The sequence below is a fragment of the Azolla caroliniana genome, unplaced genomic scaffold (genome assembly GCF_043228905.1).
Source record: "Azolla caroliniana isolate FFs.n. ecotype wild unplaced genomic scaffold, voAzoCaro1.0.p SCAF_13, whole genome shotgun sequence".
Taxonomy (NCBI): Eukaryota; Viridiplantae; Streptophyta; class Polypodiopsida; order Salviniales; family Salviniaceae; genus Azolla; species Azolla caroliniana.
In genome coordinates, this window is record NW_028230448.1 from 10,317,943 (window position 1) to 10,336,459 (window position 18,517).

Sequence of the window (18,517 nt, forward strand, 5' to 3'; positions counted from 1 at the left end):
ATTTTGACCTAACTTGAAAACTGAAACCAAACCACAAAACCGCGGTTTTAACAGTTTAAATTTTTTTTAATGGTTCGGTTTAACGGGTTCGGGGTTCGGTTCGGTTAGGTTCAGGTTTCAAAAAATTTAACGGTTCAGTTTCAAACCGAACTATTGCCGATTGATTGTTAGTTTGAACTTTTTAATATTGACATTGATTGGAGAAAATAAGTAATCAATGATTTCCAACAAGAACCTAACGCAAACTTCCATGTTGCTATCAACCGACATTCAAAGCCTTACCAAATCTCGACCATCTCTCTACAAAGGTTACAAGAAGACGAATGCAAAATGGAATTTTTGTATTTGCAGTGACGACAACTCCACCTTCTAGTTCACAAGGCTCGGATTTCCTCCTCCCTATGAAGTACCTGGAATTCAAAGACATTGTCATGATCTAGCCAACTCATAAGTAGAGGGTTGATAAAAAGGAGGTCCATCCATAGTTATAAAATATATAAACTTTATGATAAATAAATAAAAGAAGGTACATCCATTTGTAGTGAATGACAAAGCGAGACTGGCCACAACCGGCTAGCAAACTATATGAGAAAGACAAGAAACGAAAACAACGATAAAAAAAACAAACACAAGATTTAACGTGGAAATCCCTAAATGGGAAAAACCATGAGATATTCTAGAGATATTCAATCTTGGAAATTGTATAAATACTTGTAACATCCTTGGAAATTGTATAAATACTTATAACATCCTTGGTCCCTTTCAAGGGATTCAACACTAGTCATTGACACATCAATCTAGTATTCTCGTTTCACCTCATCTTTGTCTCCTTGATCTTTACTTCTGTCTTCATGTCCTCATGTCACTCACAACATCTACAGTTCCTAGCCATGTCACATTTGGCTCCAAGTTTATCCGTCGCTCATAGCCCCATCATTTGTGCTCCGTCTTAGTCCGCACTTGGTGTGTCTGTGACACTTCACTTATTGGTTCTTCTTCTTCTTCTTAGGACTATATTTTTACCTCTTCTTCGTGTATTTAGGGTTCTTTGCCTTCATCATCATCATCTTCTTCTTCTTCTTAAGTGTACCATCATTTACCTCGACTCCTACGTTCACATCATCGTCTTCCGTTCGTGCCGACTCCGTATGTTCATGTTAACTCCTTTGTTCACTACATCACCCACGTTCATGTTACTTCCTACATTCGTGTTGTCACCACGCAAGGAGAACAAAGAAGCGGTAAAAAGAATCTTCTCACTTGGCAAACGTCTTCTCCAATTTAGGTTCCCCGCAGTACACATGTTTTTATGTAACAACATCAGATTCAATAAAGGTAAAACTAATACTCTCTAGAGCACCACCCCTATTATTGTCCTATCGATCTACAACGCGGGCAAGAGCCACAATGGGTAAACAAGCACTTGGCAAATGAATTCATTCGACATTCTAAAAGCGCTACTAGTTCACCCATATTCTTTGTCAAGAAGAAAGATGGGTCTCTACGACTATTCATGGACTATCGAGGTTTAAACAAAATTACGGTTTGTAAAAGAATACGATTGTGGAAGCTAAGACAAAACCGTCTCTTCCGGATAGCTAAAGAATATAGACACAGGTTTAATGGAAACCTTACACGGGAGAGACAGAGAGAGCAGAACAATAAACTCAATTACAAAATAATAACGCTCTGTGTACATACAATGTCCTACATAACACTTTTTATACAAGTTCTTAAAAGGATTGACAAGTACTTCAATGCTCATACAAGCGATTAACACTGACTCCCAAAAATATGCCTACGTACTAGGCTAGATTCATAGGCCTCTAACGACCTACCGGTTAAAATCCGATCCGGCTCCTGGTTCCGGATACTATCTGGACACCGATCTAGTTCTTCGTTCCGGACTCCAATATGGCTCTGGCTTATTCAACCGATCCGGATCTAGTTGAGCTTGTCCGTTCAACACGGTTCAAAACATATATACTCTACCCTTGATATCGAATTTATTGGAGTATCTTAGCAGAACCAAAATTTTCACAAAGGTAGACCTTCGAGGTATTGATAACCTTGTTCGAATACCCCTAGGAGATGAATGGAAGACAACATTCCACACTTGATATAGATATTTCGGGTACACGGTTATGCCTTTTAGTCTCATGAATGCGCCCACAGTTTTTCAACACATGACAAATGATATTTTTCGCGATTTCCTGGATACATTCGTCTTAGTATATCTTGATGAAATCTTGATATACTCCAAGACTCAAAGAAGAGCATGACATAGACGTCCACCAAGTTCTCCAACGCTTGCGGGAATATAGGCGCTATGGCGCTATGCCAAACTTGAGAAATGTAGCTTTGATCGTAACTAGGTGGATTTTTTGAGGGTATATCTATGGATCCATACAAGGTTTAGATCATGCCTAAAAAGATTACAGACATGTTTGCAGAAGGAATGAATGTAATCTCAAATGTGGAGATGTGGCATAAAAGAATCGATCACAGAAGTATGCAAACCTTGGAAAATATGTTGAGGAAAAATGCAGTGGTTGGACTGCCTAAGTTAAAAGACTGTGAGATGAACAAAAGATGTTAAGCATGCCAATATGGAAAGCAAAACATGTTACCTTTCCCTCATGAAAGACATGTAAGCAAAAAAAATTTGGATTTGGTACATACAGATGTATGGGGACCAACAAAAAATGCATCAATTGGTGGTTGTAGGTTTTATGTAACATTTATTGATGGTTGCTCAAGGAAAACATGGGTTTACTTCATGAAAGAGAAAAGTGAAGTATTTGATTGCTTTCGTAAGTTTAAATGCATGGTAGAAAAGCAGGCTGGAACTAGAATAAAATGTTTAAGAACTGATGGATGAGAATACTTCTCAAATGAATTTTCTAATTTTCTATGCAATCAAGGAATAAGGAGACAATTCACATGTCAATATACTCCACAACAAAATGGAGTGGCTAAGAGAAAAAATAGAACTTTGGTGAACATAGCAAGAGCCTTGATAACAAAAAAAAATATGTCATTGTATTACTGGGCAGAAGTTGTAAACACAACAAACTTTATTCTAAATAGATGTATAACATCTAGAGTACATGAAGTAACTCCTGAAAAATGTTTCTATGGAAGGAAACCTAGTTTAGGACACTTAAAAGTGTTTGGATGCCTTGCCTATGTTCATGTACCTGCTGAAGTAAAACGTAAGCTTGATCCAAAAGTTGAAAAATGTGTTCTTGTTGGATATTCAGAGGAGCAAAAAGGGTATAGATGCTGCTATAACCCGTTCACAAAAAAGATTGTAGTGAGTCGTGATGTAATATTTGATGAGTTGGGCAGCTGGTACATCTCAAAAGAAAATGTAGAAACTGATGAAGACAATGAAAGTGAAGACAGGAACAAATCTGAAAATGGAAGTGATAACCATGGAAATGGAAACAATGTTGGACAACAAAGTTCAACATCAATAGAATGTACTGGACCATCTAAAAAATCTGGTAGTAAATCTGAATCAAATGCTTAAAGTGGGAGGAATGCAAGACAAAAAAAATATTATAAAAAGGGGAAAACAAAAGATGCCAGAATATGAAATGTTTGATGAAGGATCTAGAAACATGGAAGATGTAGATTCAGATACATCATTGGATGATGAGTTGGGTATACGAGCCTTGAAAATCCCTGGTATTGAAAAGGCAATGAAAGATGCAAATCGTAAACTGAGAAGATTAGATAGAGAGAAAAAGTTTGTTGAAAGATTTGGTTATGATACATACATGGCTATGCATTATGCATATATGTCTAAAGTGGTACAGATTCTTGATCAAAATAGTTTTGATGAAGCAAAATCTGATAATAAATGGGTGAATGTAATGCAAGAAGAAATAGATGCCTTGGCTGAAAATAAAACATGGGATTTAGTAAAGTTACCAAAAGGAAAAAATGTTGTAGGTTGCAAATGGGTCTACAAAACAAAGCATGATTCTAATGGGAATGTAAGTAGACATAAAGCAAGACTTGTGGCAAAGGGATATGCCCAAATGCAAGGAATTGATTATGATGAAACATTTGCACCAGTTGCAAAAATGTCCACCTTGAGGACACTACTTGTTGTAAGTGCAGCCAAAGGAAAACTTGGAAGAGGAAGTATACATGTGTCAACCACCAGGATTTGAAGATAAGAAGCATCCAGAATATGTTTGTAAGCTGAAAACGGCTCTCTATGGACTGAAACAAGCACCAAGAACATGGCATAGGGAACTTTCAAAATCTCTGGAAAAAATTGCTTTCAAAATGTCAAAGGTTGATCCATCATTATATGTAAAAAGGATAAATCATTGCATTGTTGTGATTTTGATTTATGTAGATGATTTAATCATCGAAGGTGATTCTATGGATGAAATAAATAAGCTGAAGAAAAATCTGGAAATGCAATTTTATATGAAGGATTTGGGAGAGGTGAGATACTTTCTTGGTATTGAGATGATTAGATATAAAAGTGGTATATATATGTTGCAAAAACAGTATGCAACAACTATGTTGAAGAAGTATGGTATGCTTGGATGCAAACCTATTGATGTACCATTGGATAAGAACTACAAATTGAGGGCTGATTTGGGAGCCAAAATAGAATATGTAAACATGTACAGATCTATGGTGGGCAGCCTCATATATTTGACCATAACAAGACCTAATTTGAGTTATGATGGTGGATTAGTCAGCCAGTTTATGCAATAGCCAACAAAGCCACATTTGGACTGCATTAGAAGAATCTTGAGGTATGTAAAAGCTACTCAGAACTATGGACTGTTTTACAAGTCTGATCTGGACATAAAGCTAGAAGGATATACAAATGTTGATTGGGTTGGAAGCCAAACTGATAGAAGATCCTCAAGTGGATATATGTTTACATTGGGAAGTGCAACTATTTCATGGAGTAGCAAGAAACAAGCTATTGTTGCATTATCAAGTATTGAAGCTGAATATAGAGGAGCTACAATAGCTACTTGTGAAGAGGTATGGATCAACATTCAGCTTGCAAAAAACCTAGTGTTCCATTCAAGAACAAAGCACATTGAAGTGAATTATCACTTTGTTAGAGAAAAAGTGATTGATGGAGAAGTGGATCTGTTGTATGTAAGCACAAATCAGCAAGTTGCTGACATTCTTACGAAGGGATTGAGTATGGAAAAAACATACACAGTTCGGGGACATGATGGGAGTTATAAGCATTGGTATGGTAGCGGAAAAGCATGAAGGAAAGAAGACTGAAGATGACCTCAAGAAAGGATAAGTTGAGCTTGAGGGGGAATGTTGAGAAACAAGCTCAACAAAAGCATGTGATGCTTATTGGGCCTTTAGGTGAAACAACTATTTAGCTACTCAAAGCTATTTAGCTATTCACAACTAATTAGATAGTCACAGCTAATTAGATGCATATGTAAGTCACTTATATACTTAGGTAAAAAAGTACGAGAGAGAGGAGGAAGTAGAAGAGTGAAAGAGAAGAAAAAACAGAAAACAAACGAGAGAGGTTTCTCTGCATGTAATGAAATAAGCTTTTGGGTTGCTACAGAGGTAAGTCTCCTTCCCCCTTCCTTTTCTGTCTTGACCACACTAAACAATCCAACACATCACAATCCTATGTGCACAAAGAAGAGCCAGAGTGCCTTCGTAACATGAGCCTCGTCTCTACATCCCTCATGCCCTACAACAAACGTATCTCCAATTTCATCACGAGCACCCATTGTCGGGCCATCTGGGTTTCCACAAGGTTCTCGAAAAATTATGCCTCAAGTATTACTGGCCCAACAAGCGACACTCTGTCTCTACCTACATCAAACGACGTGCTTTGTGTCAACACATCAAACCTGCAGGCAAGCTAGCTGGAACGCTCTAACCCATCACCGTCACATCACCTTTTGCATTGGTCAGATGGGATTTCATGGGACCTTTTCCCGAAACCTCGAGGAGCAACATGTATATCTTGGTCATAACAGAATACCTCACCAAGTGGGCTGAAACCGTTGCCATCCCCGAGGTCACTACGCCAACAATTACCTCCCAACTCTTGCAGAAGGTAATTTTTCAGCATGGTTACCCTGTCCAACTCTTATCTTATCAGGGCCGCCAGTTCCATGGCGATGTCCTTAATGTTGTCGCAACTCAACTAGGTGTCCAACAAGTGTTTACGTCCCCATACCATCTGCAAACAAATGGCCTCACCGAACACCTCAACAAGACCCTCAAGTAGGAGATTTCCGCTTATATCGATCCACAAAAGTTGGGATCAAATCTTGCCTTTTGTCACCCATGCCTACAATACAACACGGATCAACCCTTTTCGAGCACTCTATGGGTGTGACCCCCAACTCCCACCAGAATCATCCATTGACGTCCATTCCAAACCTGCCAACATGGATAATGCCACTAGGGGGCTCTATCTCCAACAAATTCTCCCCTCCTTCGACAAGCCAACTCCTGAAATCTGAAAGTCGCGCAACAATGTTAGAAGCGGCGCAATCTCAACGAATCCCTCATGCACCGATGGATCGGCCCGTTCACCGTAGTTCGCGCCATCAAATCCACTACTTACTTGCTTTGACGTGATTCCAACGGCCGATTCACCTCTGCCCATGTTGCCCGTATCAAGCCCTATACTACCCCAAGCTTATCTTCTCGTACCCCTCCTTTCCCCATGTCATAAAACTCCTTGTTTTTCTCAGGGGGGAAATGTGATGTCCCTTTCATGCGAGTGCATGCCTCTTAACACACCACCCTTTTAGCACACCCTTTTAGCACACCATTGGTTTTAGCCCACCCTTTTAGCACACCCTTTTGGGACGCATGTAGTTAGTCCAGCCCAAAATGGGTACCTTTGTATCTTCTATAAAATTGAACGATAAGTAAGAAGCTAGGCAAGCTGGTTTGGTTTCCTTTTATGTGCATTTCACAATAAATTGTATTATCAACAACTTGTTCCATTTATCATCTCTCATCAAATCAGTGATGTCTCTTTCCGCCTTGATTTGCCTCCACATATGCATCTACACTAGTATTTCGTGTGTCATTTTTGGAACCTTACATTTGTAACTCCATTCCAGATTGGGTTGTTCCACCCTTACCTCTGAATCAATTTGTTGATGGCTCGGAATTTGAAGTCATAAGGTGTTTTGGACTCCAAGATAGTATGTAACAAGCTTATTATCTTGTGAATTCGTTAAGGTATACACCTAAGGATCGCACTTGGCAGCCGACGGAGAACCTTGATAATGCCTCTGAGTTGATAGCTGAATTTCATTGCCAATATCCAAATAAGTCGAGTATTAATTCATGCATTATGACTCGTGGAACTCATCTTCGAATGAAGGGGATGGTGTTATGAGTAAACAAAATCCTATGAGCTTTAGGGTGACTTGAACCCATAACCTCCTAAGAGAGAACACTTAAACTTTAGTCATTAGGTTATTCATATTATACATAATACAAAAATAATCTACTTTATTATAACTTTGACATTGTGACCCTAATAATCCAAAGGGTGCCATGACCCTACAATATCCCAAGCGTATCATGACCCTACAAATAAATATCCAAGGGGCACATGCTACTAGTATATAAACAAGACATATTGTATTGTTAGAACCATTCCGGTTCAACGCCAATCTTTGGTGAATATTATAGTTGTCACTCTTGTATATTTTCCTCTTATAATAAAATATAACCATTTTCTCTCTTTCTTTTTCTCTCTCCTTTCAATCAAGCTTGGGCCCTAACATTTATGATCATTGTAAACAATGACTTAGTGGGGAGAACTGTCTAAGAGATGTCGTCGTCGTTCGAATGAGTTTATAATGGCGAGAAGCTCTTTGTCATAAAACTCTTATTGACCTTTGTGGCTTCAAATTTGCATGAATGGGAAGCAACTGGGTGTAACTTCCCATCATCTCCAATCTATAACAATACTCTTTCTAGTGCAAAATTCAAACACATTCGCTTTGATGACAAAGGGCATTTCTAGACCAACAAGAACTAGAATAGGGGCAGAAGTAAATGGTCACTTTAGGTTATCAAAGCCTAGCCTACACAATGATTACATGTGAACGACTTGTTCTTTCGTGTAAACTCTATAAGAGGCATCATGATATTTGAATAATTCTTGATCAATTTGCCAAAAAAATCGCATCCCAAGAAACATTGTGTTTAAAGAATAAGTTTTACAATATTTTTATGATAAACTATAAGAGGAAAATAAATCACATTAGAGGAAAGCGAATTAGAGTCACACCTAATCACATAAAGAGAAAGCAAACTCTACCCTTAGAAAAAGGGAAATAAGAGAAAAACATCCAACTTCAATGGTCTCTAGACCCTAATTCACACCCATGGACCTTCAATTCTCCCTAGACCCAAATTTGGATGTAGATACCTTCAATTGTCCCTAAGTCCTTTGTTCATACCTAGGTGTCCCCCCTCATTTTGCCCTAGGTTCTTCTTTCAAGCCTAAGGCATTCACATTGGGCGACATTAGTTCAGCCATGGCAAAGCCCAAAATAGAGGATGGGGCATGGGAAAATAGTAGAAAAGCTAACCGGAAAAGAAGAAGAATTCGTAGAATTTGGGCAGCTATTCCTATTTTGTTGGATGCAGGTGATGATGTAAAGTGGAATTGCGTTCCACCTCGTTGGTTGTTTCCACCACCAGCGTCGTTCTTAGTGCATACAACATGGCAAGGATGACTGAGGATGTTGACGGTCGAAGCAAAAGTTCATGAGGGCAGTTCATTCATTTTGTTTGTTGTCGCTACAGGAATTGGTGAAAATGGCAAGAGGGTTGTTGTGGAAGCAAATTTAGGTATTATAATTTCTAGAACGATGAATGAAGACGGCAACGGAGGCAAATATAAATTTTCATTATGGTCTGAGGAATGTATATATACAGAATTTGAGTGATGAATGGCAAGATGGTTGTAGTGGAAAATGAAGCTAATCTATTTTGAAAGGATGAGTGAAGATGGTTGCAGAGGTGGAATCAAGGTTTCATGAGAGGTTGAGGAGAGTGGCTTCATTCTGGTTTTTGTAGGTACAGGACTCGGGCGCTAAATAGCAGGATGTTTGTAGTGGAAAATGAAGCTAATTTAATTTTGGAAGGATGAGTGAAGATGGTGGTGGAGGTAGAAGCAAGATTTCATGAGGGTTTGAGGAGAGTGGATTCATTTTGGTTTTTTGTAGGTACAGGACTCGGGTGATCAATGGCAACAGGATTTTCATGCAAAATGGAGAGAGAGTTGATGTGGATGTTTTCGAAGCATTTTTAGTTATTTTCAGTTTTTAGAATGATGAGTGAAGATGGTGGCGGAGGTAGATGCAAGGTTTTATGAGGGTGAGGAGAGTGGATTAATTCTGTTTTCTGTAGGTACAGGAAATTGTTGAAAATAGAGAGATACACGACTCGAGCAGAGACTGGCAAGATGGAGGAATTTCAAGGAAAATGGAGAGATGGCTAATGTGGAAATATTTGAAGCACATTTTTTGTTTTTAGTTTATACAACGATGAGCGAAGATGGTGGCGGAGGCAGAAGCAAATTTTAGTGAGGGTCTGAGGAGAGTGGATTTTAGTAGAGAACTAGTATTTTCATATGCTTGAGGAAATTAAGATTCTTGCTCACATGAATCATGAGAATGTTCTTGCAGTGAGAGAATTTATACCAATTGCTCCAAGGATTAACATACATTCATTCGGCAAATGTACTTCACCGAGATTTGAAGCCAGACAATATGTTAGTGAATGAAGACTGTGATTTAAAGATTGCTGATTTCGGCTTAATTCGAATATGTGGTAATAAGATGGTACAAATAACCAGAATTGCTTCTGAATGCGAGAGCTTATAGTGCAACTGTGGACATTTGGTTGGTTGCACCCCTTTTTCCTGGCAAAGATTGTGTACATCAGTTTAGCTCAATCACAGAGTTGATGGGTACTCCAACAGATGCTGAACTTAGCTATATACAAAGTGAGAATGCGTTGCGATACATTAGAGAACTACCGAGACATCACAAACTGCCATCACAAACACCACTTTTCGTCCCTTATAATAATCAAAAGAGATGATTTGTCCATGGATGTGAATATCACAGTTTTCTGCATGCATTTTGAAAGCTTGTGGGTGCATTAGATCCACAAACAAGGGCGAGGAGATACATTTCAATGCTAAGAGGAAAGAGGTTTTCTGAAAAAGCCAACTTGTTGGAAATGCACTAGTAGATATGATGTGAAAAGCGTTGGAAATGTGGCATGAGCAAAAGGCAGTGTTTGACAAAATTCCTATAGGTGATACATTGACATGGAATACATTGTTTACAGGTTATGTGCACTAGGAGCTTCAAGAGCAGACTCTTAATGCTTTTGAGCTGATGCAACAGAAGAGAATCTCTCTTCTAATTCTGTCACATTGCAGGATATGGCCAAGTTGGAGGAACTGAAAGTGTTGTCGCTATATTTGACCAGATGAGAAGAAATGGAGTTTTAGCAAATCCAGTTGGAAATGCTTGCAGTCATATAGCCATGGTAGATAAAAAATATATTGTGAATCCATGGTGATGAGCGTTTATTTATATGTTGATTAGCATGCGAGAATGGAAGAAGATGGATGAACATTGGGTCTTAGCCAATGATCACATGAGATGGGAAAAAGAGTCATGTATGTGTGTCCACCGCTCTTTGTAGTCTTCTACTTTGAGTCTCTGAGTTTTTTATTGGCCTATCATGGCCACAACTTTTATGATGTTGTCAGTCTAATCATCTTCTCAGGTATGTAGAATTTATACTAATGAAGAATATTGTTTTGGAAAAAAGAAGAAGTAGAAAAGCAAAGGGAAAAGACAGAAGGGTAGCATGTGCTTCTTTTATGCTCATTGAGAAGAGAAAGAAAGGATAAGGAAGGAGTAGCTCTCAGCTACTCCATGAAAGAAAAAATGTAATACATAATTAAACTATTTCCCAAAGAACATCCAACCCTCTACAAAAAATTATAAAATTGTTGCGTACACATTTGAATACATACAATCACATACAAACAATTGCGTATTAAACAAACATACACAATTTATATATTCAGACACGGACTACACATACACACATCTATGCTCACATAGATAAATAATTATACACACACTTGCACATATTAAAACAAGTGATCGCACATACATGTAAAGTACGAGTGCACATATACCATTCATTGCACACATAATATTACATACTTATACACACAATGAATGTGATCTCACACTAATAAAAGCACACACATAGGTGCATCCACGCAATTATTCATACACATGTATACAAGCAAGTCATTACAAATTCGTATACAATTGCATATTCCAACAAAAGAATTCACCAAGTCAAATCATGGTACAACTTGAAAAAGGTCAAAGAGATGCCATCAGATTTAATGTTGGAAAACTGAACAAACACACCTAATGGTTTGTATTTGGCATGGGCTGGGTCAAAATGGTGATGTGGTCTTGTCAGAAAAACTGTCAATATTGTTGATTTCATCTATGTATGTTGGCATGCCACTTGAGTACCCTCTAATCTCCAAATCTTGTGAATACACAACTACGAGATAAAATTGTTAGTCTCCTTGGAGAAATGCAATTCTCCTTCAGTGGCGCAAAATCTCTTATTGTCCAACATTCGCTCTTAAACACAAGGGGGAGAAAGAATCAATTAGGACACTCAACCAATTACACAAATATAGTACTATGGCTACTTAAAGAATATTTATTACATTTATTATGGCCTTCCGACTATCTACACACTAGTGAGACAGCCAACACCAAGTGTGTGTGCAATCTTCACATAATTGAGACAAGGTCTACGTGTATAATTCATTTAATATCAATATTCTTTATTGAAAACTTTGTTTTGCCAAGTGGTTATCAAGTTTGACTTATTTTTATAGGCAAATCAATGCTCTCATATATCATAAATTATAAATCATTTATCAAACATTTTAAATCTGAAATCCTAAATTGAGTTTCACATGAATGTTACTAACAAAGTCAAGGTTTTATAACCAAGGATTGAAATTGAAAATAATAATGTCAATTCCTCGTACAGGGTAATCGATCTTTTTTTCTTTTTGTTGATAAAACGCCAAAGGATCCAAGGTTATTGTTCCGTGAATGAACACAATAAATAGTCCATTCTCGATGGGGAATCGAAACCAAAGATGATAACTTTTTATGACACATCGAAGGATCCAAGGATAATTTTCCCATGAATGAATGCAACAACTAGTCCATTTTCGATGTTGAATCGAAAGCAAAGATAATGAGGGTTGTGAATGCAAACCTGTTTGATTAGGCTCGTAAATTGTCACCATCAAGTATAACCCATTTGTTACAATCAAGCTCTTTAACATGCTAGAGTGAAGGAAATCGGAACACACTTTGAGAGTTTATTAGATGAAAGAGTCTTCCGTCCTCGTACAAACCACGCAAAAAGGAAGATCCATATTAATTTATTTCATCTCCTTATTGGCGGCCATTCAACACTTTCTCTATGTGCTGTTGTGCATAAAACGAGTGGAAGCAAATGGTTCTTCTATTACAACATGTACATGTTTCCCAAGCAGGAGGGCACTTACTAGCCTAGTGTTCCTCATGTGGACTCGATGCAAAAGGGGCATTCTGGGGTCTTGGAACAAGCACGACATCTTGTTTTTTCACATTGGTACTAAAAAGTGCGAGGAGGCGTGTGGATGTGTGTGTGTCCTGGGAGGGACCCAGAGAAGAAGAAGAAGAAGAAGAAGGAAAGTGCAAAGTGCAAAGTGCAAGAGAGGTTTTCTTCAAACCAACAACACACACACAACTTAGAAGAGGAAGAGGAAGAGGAGAAGATGAGATGTGTGTGTGTGTGTGTGTGTGGATTGACATATGGGGGGGTGGAGGGGCTCAAATTAGACTAGAAAAACAGGAAGAAAAAAGAGGAGATCCTAAAACCTGAGCTGTGTGAGAAGAAGGAGAATTGGAAGAAGCAAACCACAAACTTCTCATCCATCCATTCTTCCCATCTCTCTCTCTCTCTGTTTCTGTGTCTTTCACATCTCTGTTTCACCATGCCAACCTCCATTGCCTTTGGTCTTGCCATGACCCCTCCTCATCCAGACCATTCATCAGACATGGAGAGCTTTGCCAATCTTCGTCCTAGATTCTCTACAACCACCTTGCCCTGTTCCATGCATTATACTCCCAATCAAACCAAACGGACAAGGAATCTGCTTCAATGGAAGGCCAATTTGAGCCTAGAAGGAGATCAAAGAATCTCTTATAGATCCTCAGAGGAGAGAGTCTATGATGTTGTTCTGAAGCAAGCTGCTCTCATGGCAAAGAGAGCTACAGAGACCACTTCTACTACGTCTTCTTCTTCTTCTTCTTCTTCTTCTTCTTCTGGCATAAGCAGTCCTAACAAGGAAAGGATAACAGGTTGGGAAGAGTCTGGCTTAGGCTCTCTCTCTGACATTTCGGCTCAAGTTCTCGATGATGCATACACCCGATGTGGTGAGGTTTGTGCCGAATACGCCAAAACATTCTACCTTGGTGAGTACACACACGCCAATTGTTAATCATTATATCTTCCTTTACATGATCCTTTTGAAATTTGGGTATTTAATCTGTAGACGTATATTGGATCCTATTGAATCCTCTATTTTTGTGGTTAAATAGTTCCCAACCTTTGTGGCTATATGTGGTTTTGTATTGTGATTTATGGTGGATTTCCAAGGGAGTGATGTTCATCTTTTATGTGAAATATTAGGGACAATGCTTATGACGCCTGAGCGGCAACGCGCTATCTGGGCCATCTATGGTAAGCTACTTTCTCCATGTCTCAAAATTTATACTCTGGACGAAGCGAGGTTGAGGGCTATGCTGAGTGATATGGGTTTGGGTATCACAAATGTTTTGCATGTAGGAAAGAGCCCAAAGTCGCCTGCCCATGTTTGGCTAGGACCAAGGTCCCCCCTCTGCCTCTTACCATGCTTGTACCTTGGAAAGTAGAAGTTGACCTTGAAAGAGAGATGAACCATGAACTTACCACAGAGAGAGGAACCTCTAAATGCCAAAAGAAGATAGAAAGTGTTGCACAAACTAGGTCTCTAACTCTACTTATACCATTAACCAACTCTAGGACCATGTTGCCTTCCAAACTTCCTTGTGGGTGATTTACATTTTTGGATATATGTTCATTATTATGTTGCAATTTTATATATATATATCTACCTGAGAAAGTCAGCTCATTGTTTGTCCATGACTTTTTCTTTATTTTGTTATTTCTGTAGTTTGGTGTAGGAGAACCGATGAGCTTGTTGATGGACCAAATGCAGCCCATATAACTCCGGCCGCTCTCGATCGATGGGAGAAAAGATTGGAGGATATTTTCAATGCAAAGCCGTACGACATGCTAGATGCTGCCCTTGCAGATGCAGTCCAAAAGTTCCCAGTGGACATCCAGGTCAGTGTCACATATGCATACAAGTATACATATCCATATGTAAAGATTGCATTTTTATCTCGTGCAGTCTTATTATATATATATATACACAGAAACACACATTAGGATCATGATCATGAGCTCAAATATTTGTTGTAGCCTTTCCGCGACATGATTGAGGGCATGCGTATGGATCTTGTAAAAGCAAGATACGAGAATTTCAATGAGCTCTACATGTATTGCTACTACGTTGCGGGAACTGTAGGCTTGATGAGTGTTCCTGTGATGGGTATAGACCCTGAATGCAAAGCCACCACTGAAAGTGTCTACAATTCTGCCCTAGCTTTGGGAATTGCTAACCAACTAACCAATATCCTTCGAGATGTTGGAGAAGAGTAAGTCAGATCCTCTCTCACCATTTAGCTTTAAAGAGAACATGGAAATGAAATCTTTAAAGAGATCACAGAAACGAAAGTTATTGGGAAATTTTTGAAATGCCATTGGTTTTTCAGGAAATAATCCTAAACAAAGGTCATTTCAAGTTTATCACTTGTGTTCATGTTAGAAGGAAGATTTATATCTCATTCTCTTGTGCTTTTTCAGTGCTCAGCGTGGACGGATCTATCTCCCCAGGGATGAACTAGCACAATTTGGACTTGGTGAAGAAGACATCTTTGCCGGCCAAGTTACTGATAAATGGAGATCTTTTATGAAAGATCAAATCAAGAGAGCTCGTGTGTTTTTTGATGAAGCTGAGAAAGGTGTCGTTGAACTCGATAAAGACAGCAGATGGCCGGTGTGTTATTTGTTTAAGCTAAAGAAATCAAGTATATGAAAACTTACAAGTTGTCATTTATCTTATTGGAATTTTGATAAAATAAATGAAGTGAGCATATGAATATAAAACTCAGAATGTAAGCTAGAGAGAGAGAGAGAGAGAATAAATGGTAGACCCAAAACCCATGGGAGAAATCAATTCTTGACAGAAAGGTATGAACAGTTGAATAGATTTGAACTTTGTTGAGTGTGTAGATTACCTAAGCGGTAATCTATTTCAAAGCACTACACTAACTTCATTTTCTAGGCCACATTTTGTTATTACTGACTGTTACCTTTATCCCATTGAATAAACTTTTATGTGAAAATAATTGCTTTTGAATGTGCCTCACTGAGAAAATCTTACTTTCAGGTATGGGCCTCTTTGATTTTGTACCGACAAATTTTGGATTCGATTGAGGCGAATGATTATAACAACTTCACTAAGCGAGCTTATGTGGGTAAATGGAAAAAGATCCTTACATTGCCAGTTGCTTATGGACGAGCCTTGGTATATCCATCAATGGCTTCAATGCAAGTAGTCAGAAGTTGAAAAGCCTTGATATAGGTGAGAAAAATCTCTAAAAATATAGGGATACTCTTCATGTATTATGATGATTCTCTAAGGCAAGCATCATGAAGTCATGTTTGATTGGCCTTTAAAGATTTTGAAATATATAATACATCAAAGGTCTGATCCTCATGTGTCATACATCCTTGTATTGAGCTTTCCATCATTTTTTGCCTTTACTATTTTGTAAAAGCTTTTGTTTTTTCGCATCTACTATTTTTGGCACCTTCCACCATATTTGGGGCTATTTTGGGAATCTGGTTTGGATCTTTTGGAACTCCGGTTATTCATTCTGAGCCAGTGGTTGTGACATATTGTATTTCGTCCAATTCCTCTTGTACATATTCAGATTCTTCCCAATTTGTTTTTGCGAACGTTTTGTCCCATGTTGAAAGTGATTACTCAATAATCATACCATTTCATTGTAGACATGTTTAAAAAATCTACATGTCTTTGTAATATGAAATATTTACATATTGCATGATGATGATTGGTGTCCAAGTGTTTGGATTTAGATTGACCTTGGTTAGGTTTTTCCAAGTCCAAGATTGAGTTGCATATCTCAGGTTTCAAAGATCTGGATGATCAATAAAAAGTCAAAATGTGAAAGAAATATGAAGATCATTTTTCAACACTCAGTAAGAGATTAGAAGAATCATATTTGAAGATCCAAGCATCACAAACTTTGGATTCTGGCTGAAAATTAATTTATCAAAACATTATATTGCAGCAGTGGAAATATAAATAATTTCGCAGGTATCCTAAGGCACTTCTACGAACACCCTCTCATCAACAAAAGTGTAAATGATTATCTTTCATGAAAGTTTTATATGTTTTTTATATGCATAAACTGAAAGCTCAAATAGTAGATGCAAAAGATGAGGAATGATCATAAGTTGCTTTATTGAACTCTTCACAATTCGCCATGATATTTTTGGAAGCTCTTAATGTGAGGACTGATGATCTTCTGAATGAGGAATATGAATTTAAAATGGAAGCTCGTAATGTGAGGACTAAGGATATTCTGAATGAGGAATATGAATTTAAAAAACTGACTGTTTGAGACAAGAAGTGCATGCATGCAAAGTGAATTCGGGGTTGAGTTCAAACAAAACATTATTAACAAAATATGATGTGATGCAATATCGTTTATCAGCAAACTTAGTGAGGGCAGAGCAGTGTAGGGCGGAGCAGTGTTTACATAAACATTAAAACAGTAAGCATCTCTTCTTTTTTCATTTACAAAACGAATTTTCAGTTAGGGCTGTATATATTTTCTCTATAGAAGTTCTTTGATTATTTACTCTGAGCAAAAGAGAGCTTCAGACATTAAACGAAGAAACTGGTTCTATATCAAATGGACAATCTGAAATCACATGTCAAAACAATTGGAATGGCATTGATTTTTGGGTCTACCACCATTAAAAACACATGAAAGAGACATGTGCCTGTGTGACAATATTATTGATGCTAACATCCTCAAGGAGAAAATGTGAATGTTTTGAGTCAAGAGAGCATATGACAAAATGAAAATGAAAATCAGACCATGAGCTCCATGATTGATGTACAAGGTTGATGGGAAATGTAGTATTGGCATTCTTAAAACTATTTATTTGGATTGTTTTTATATGGTAGTGACGTGTTGTTATTGTGCATGATTGTTTACCAACATCTCCACTCATGTCGATATATATGGACATTAGATGAAGTGTAAGTGCCAAGACCGGTGTTGTCGTTAAATTGTCAAAGGTTAGTAATAATAGCAAAGGATTGTACACAGATGACTAAGGATCTCCTAAATGAGGAAGATGAATTTTTAAAAATATATGTTTGAGACAAGTATAGGCAAAACATTGAAAGATGCATCATTAGATTGGAAGTTTAGTTCAAACAAATATTACTAGCAAAATACAATATGGTGCATGTCTTTTATCAAATTCAACTATGGATTAGTGAGTTTTGACATAACAAACACAAAGGGACTTTCCCATAAAAACAATAACAAATATGCATCCCTTCTTTATTTATTTACAAAAGACCTTTCCAAAGATGGCCGTATATATTTTCTCTAGAAAAGTTCTATGAATATTTACTCTGAGCAAAAGAGCACCACCACGTAGACATTAATGGAAGAAACTAGCTCTATATCAAAAGGACAACCTATAATCATGTCCAGCAATTGGAGTGTCATTGTTTTTGTGTCAATGATCATTAAAACACATGGAAGAGAGATGTTCCTCCCTATATGACAATATTAATAATGATGCTAAAATCTTCAAAATGCAGAAAACGGCAATGTTTATGTTAATCTAGAGTGTATGATAAAATGAAAATCAAACGAGAGTTTGGACTGTAGCAGGCTCCATGATTGATGTAGAAGGTCGATGGGAAAATGTGGTATTCACATTTTGAAACTTTGTTTGGATTGTTTTACGTGGTGTTGACATGCAATGTTATTGTGCATGATTGTTTGCCAATATCATCACTAAATTTGATATACATGGTCCTTAGGTGAAGTCTTTAGTGCAAAAACCTGAGTTTTAGTTGCTAAACTGTAAAGATCGTCTACATGGAAGTTTTTTTATTTTACTAGGAATGCAAATATAGTCATAGAAAAGAATACACAGA

General features: G+C 37.7%; 1 protein-coding gene across 1 annotated transcript; it reads left to right on the forward strand.

Annotated features, from left to right (window-relative positions):
* The first annotated feature begins 13,047 nt into the window (after positions 1–13,047).
* Positions 13,048–16,316, forward strand: LOC147856083 (phytoene synthase 2, chloroplastic-like). The gene is made up of 6 exons (XM_087329307.1): positions 13,048–13,610; positions 13,828–13,878; positions 14,351–14,523; positions 14,662–14,897; positions 15,106–15,298; positions 15,692–16,316. The coding sequence occupies exons 1-6, from the start codon at positions 13,130–13,132 to the stop codon at positions 15,869–15,871; spliced, it is 1,314 nt and encodes a 437-aa protein (XP_087185433.1). The 5' UTR covers positions 13,048–13,129; the 3' UTR covers positions 15,872–16,316.
* The last annotated feature ends 2,201 nt before the right edge of the window (positions 16,317–18,517 follow it).

Excerpts from the sequence above, each read along its gene's own strand:
- LOC147856083 (XM_087329307.1), top strand. The coding sequence starts at position 13,130 with ATGCCAACCTCCATTGCCTTTGGTCTTGCCATGACCCCTCCTCATCCA. Across the intron at positions 14,524-14,661 it reads AGTTCCCAGTGGACATCCAG|CCTTTCCGCGACATGATTGA; the intron begins GTCAGTGTCACA and ends TATTTGTTGTAG. Across the intron at positions 14,898-15,105 it reads CTTCGAGATGTTGGAGAAGA|TGCTCAGCGTGGACGGATCT; the intron begins GTAAGTCAGATC and ends GTGCTTTTTCAG.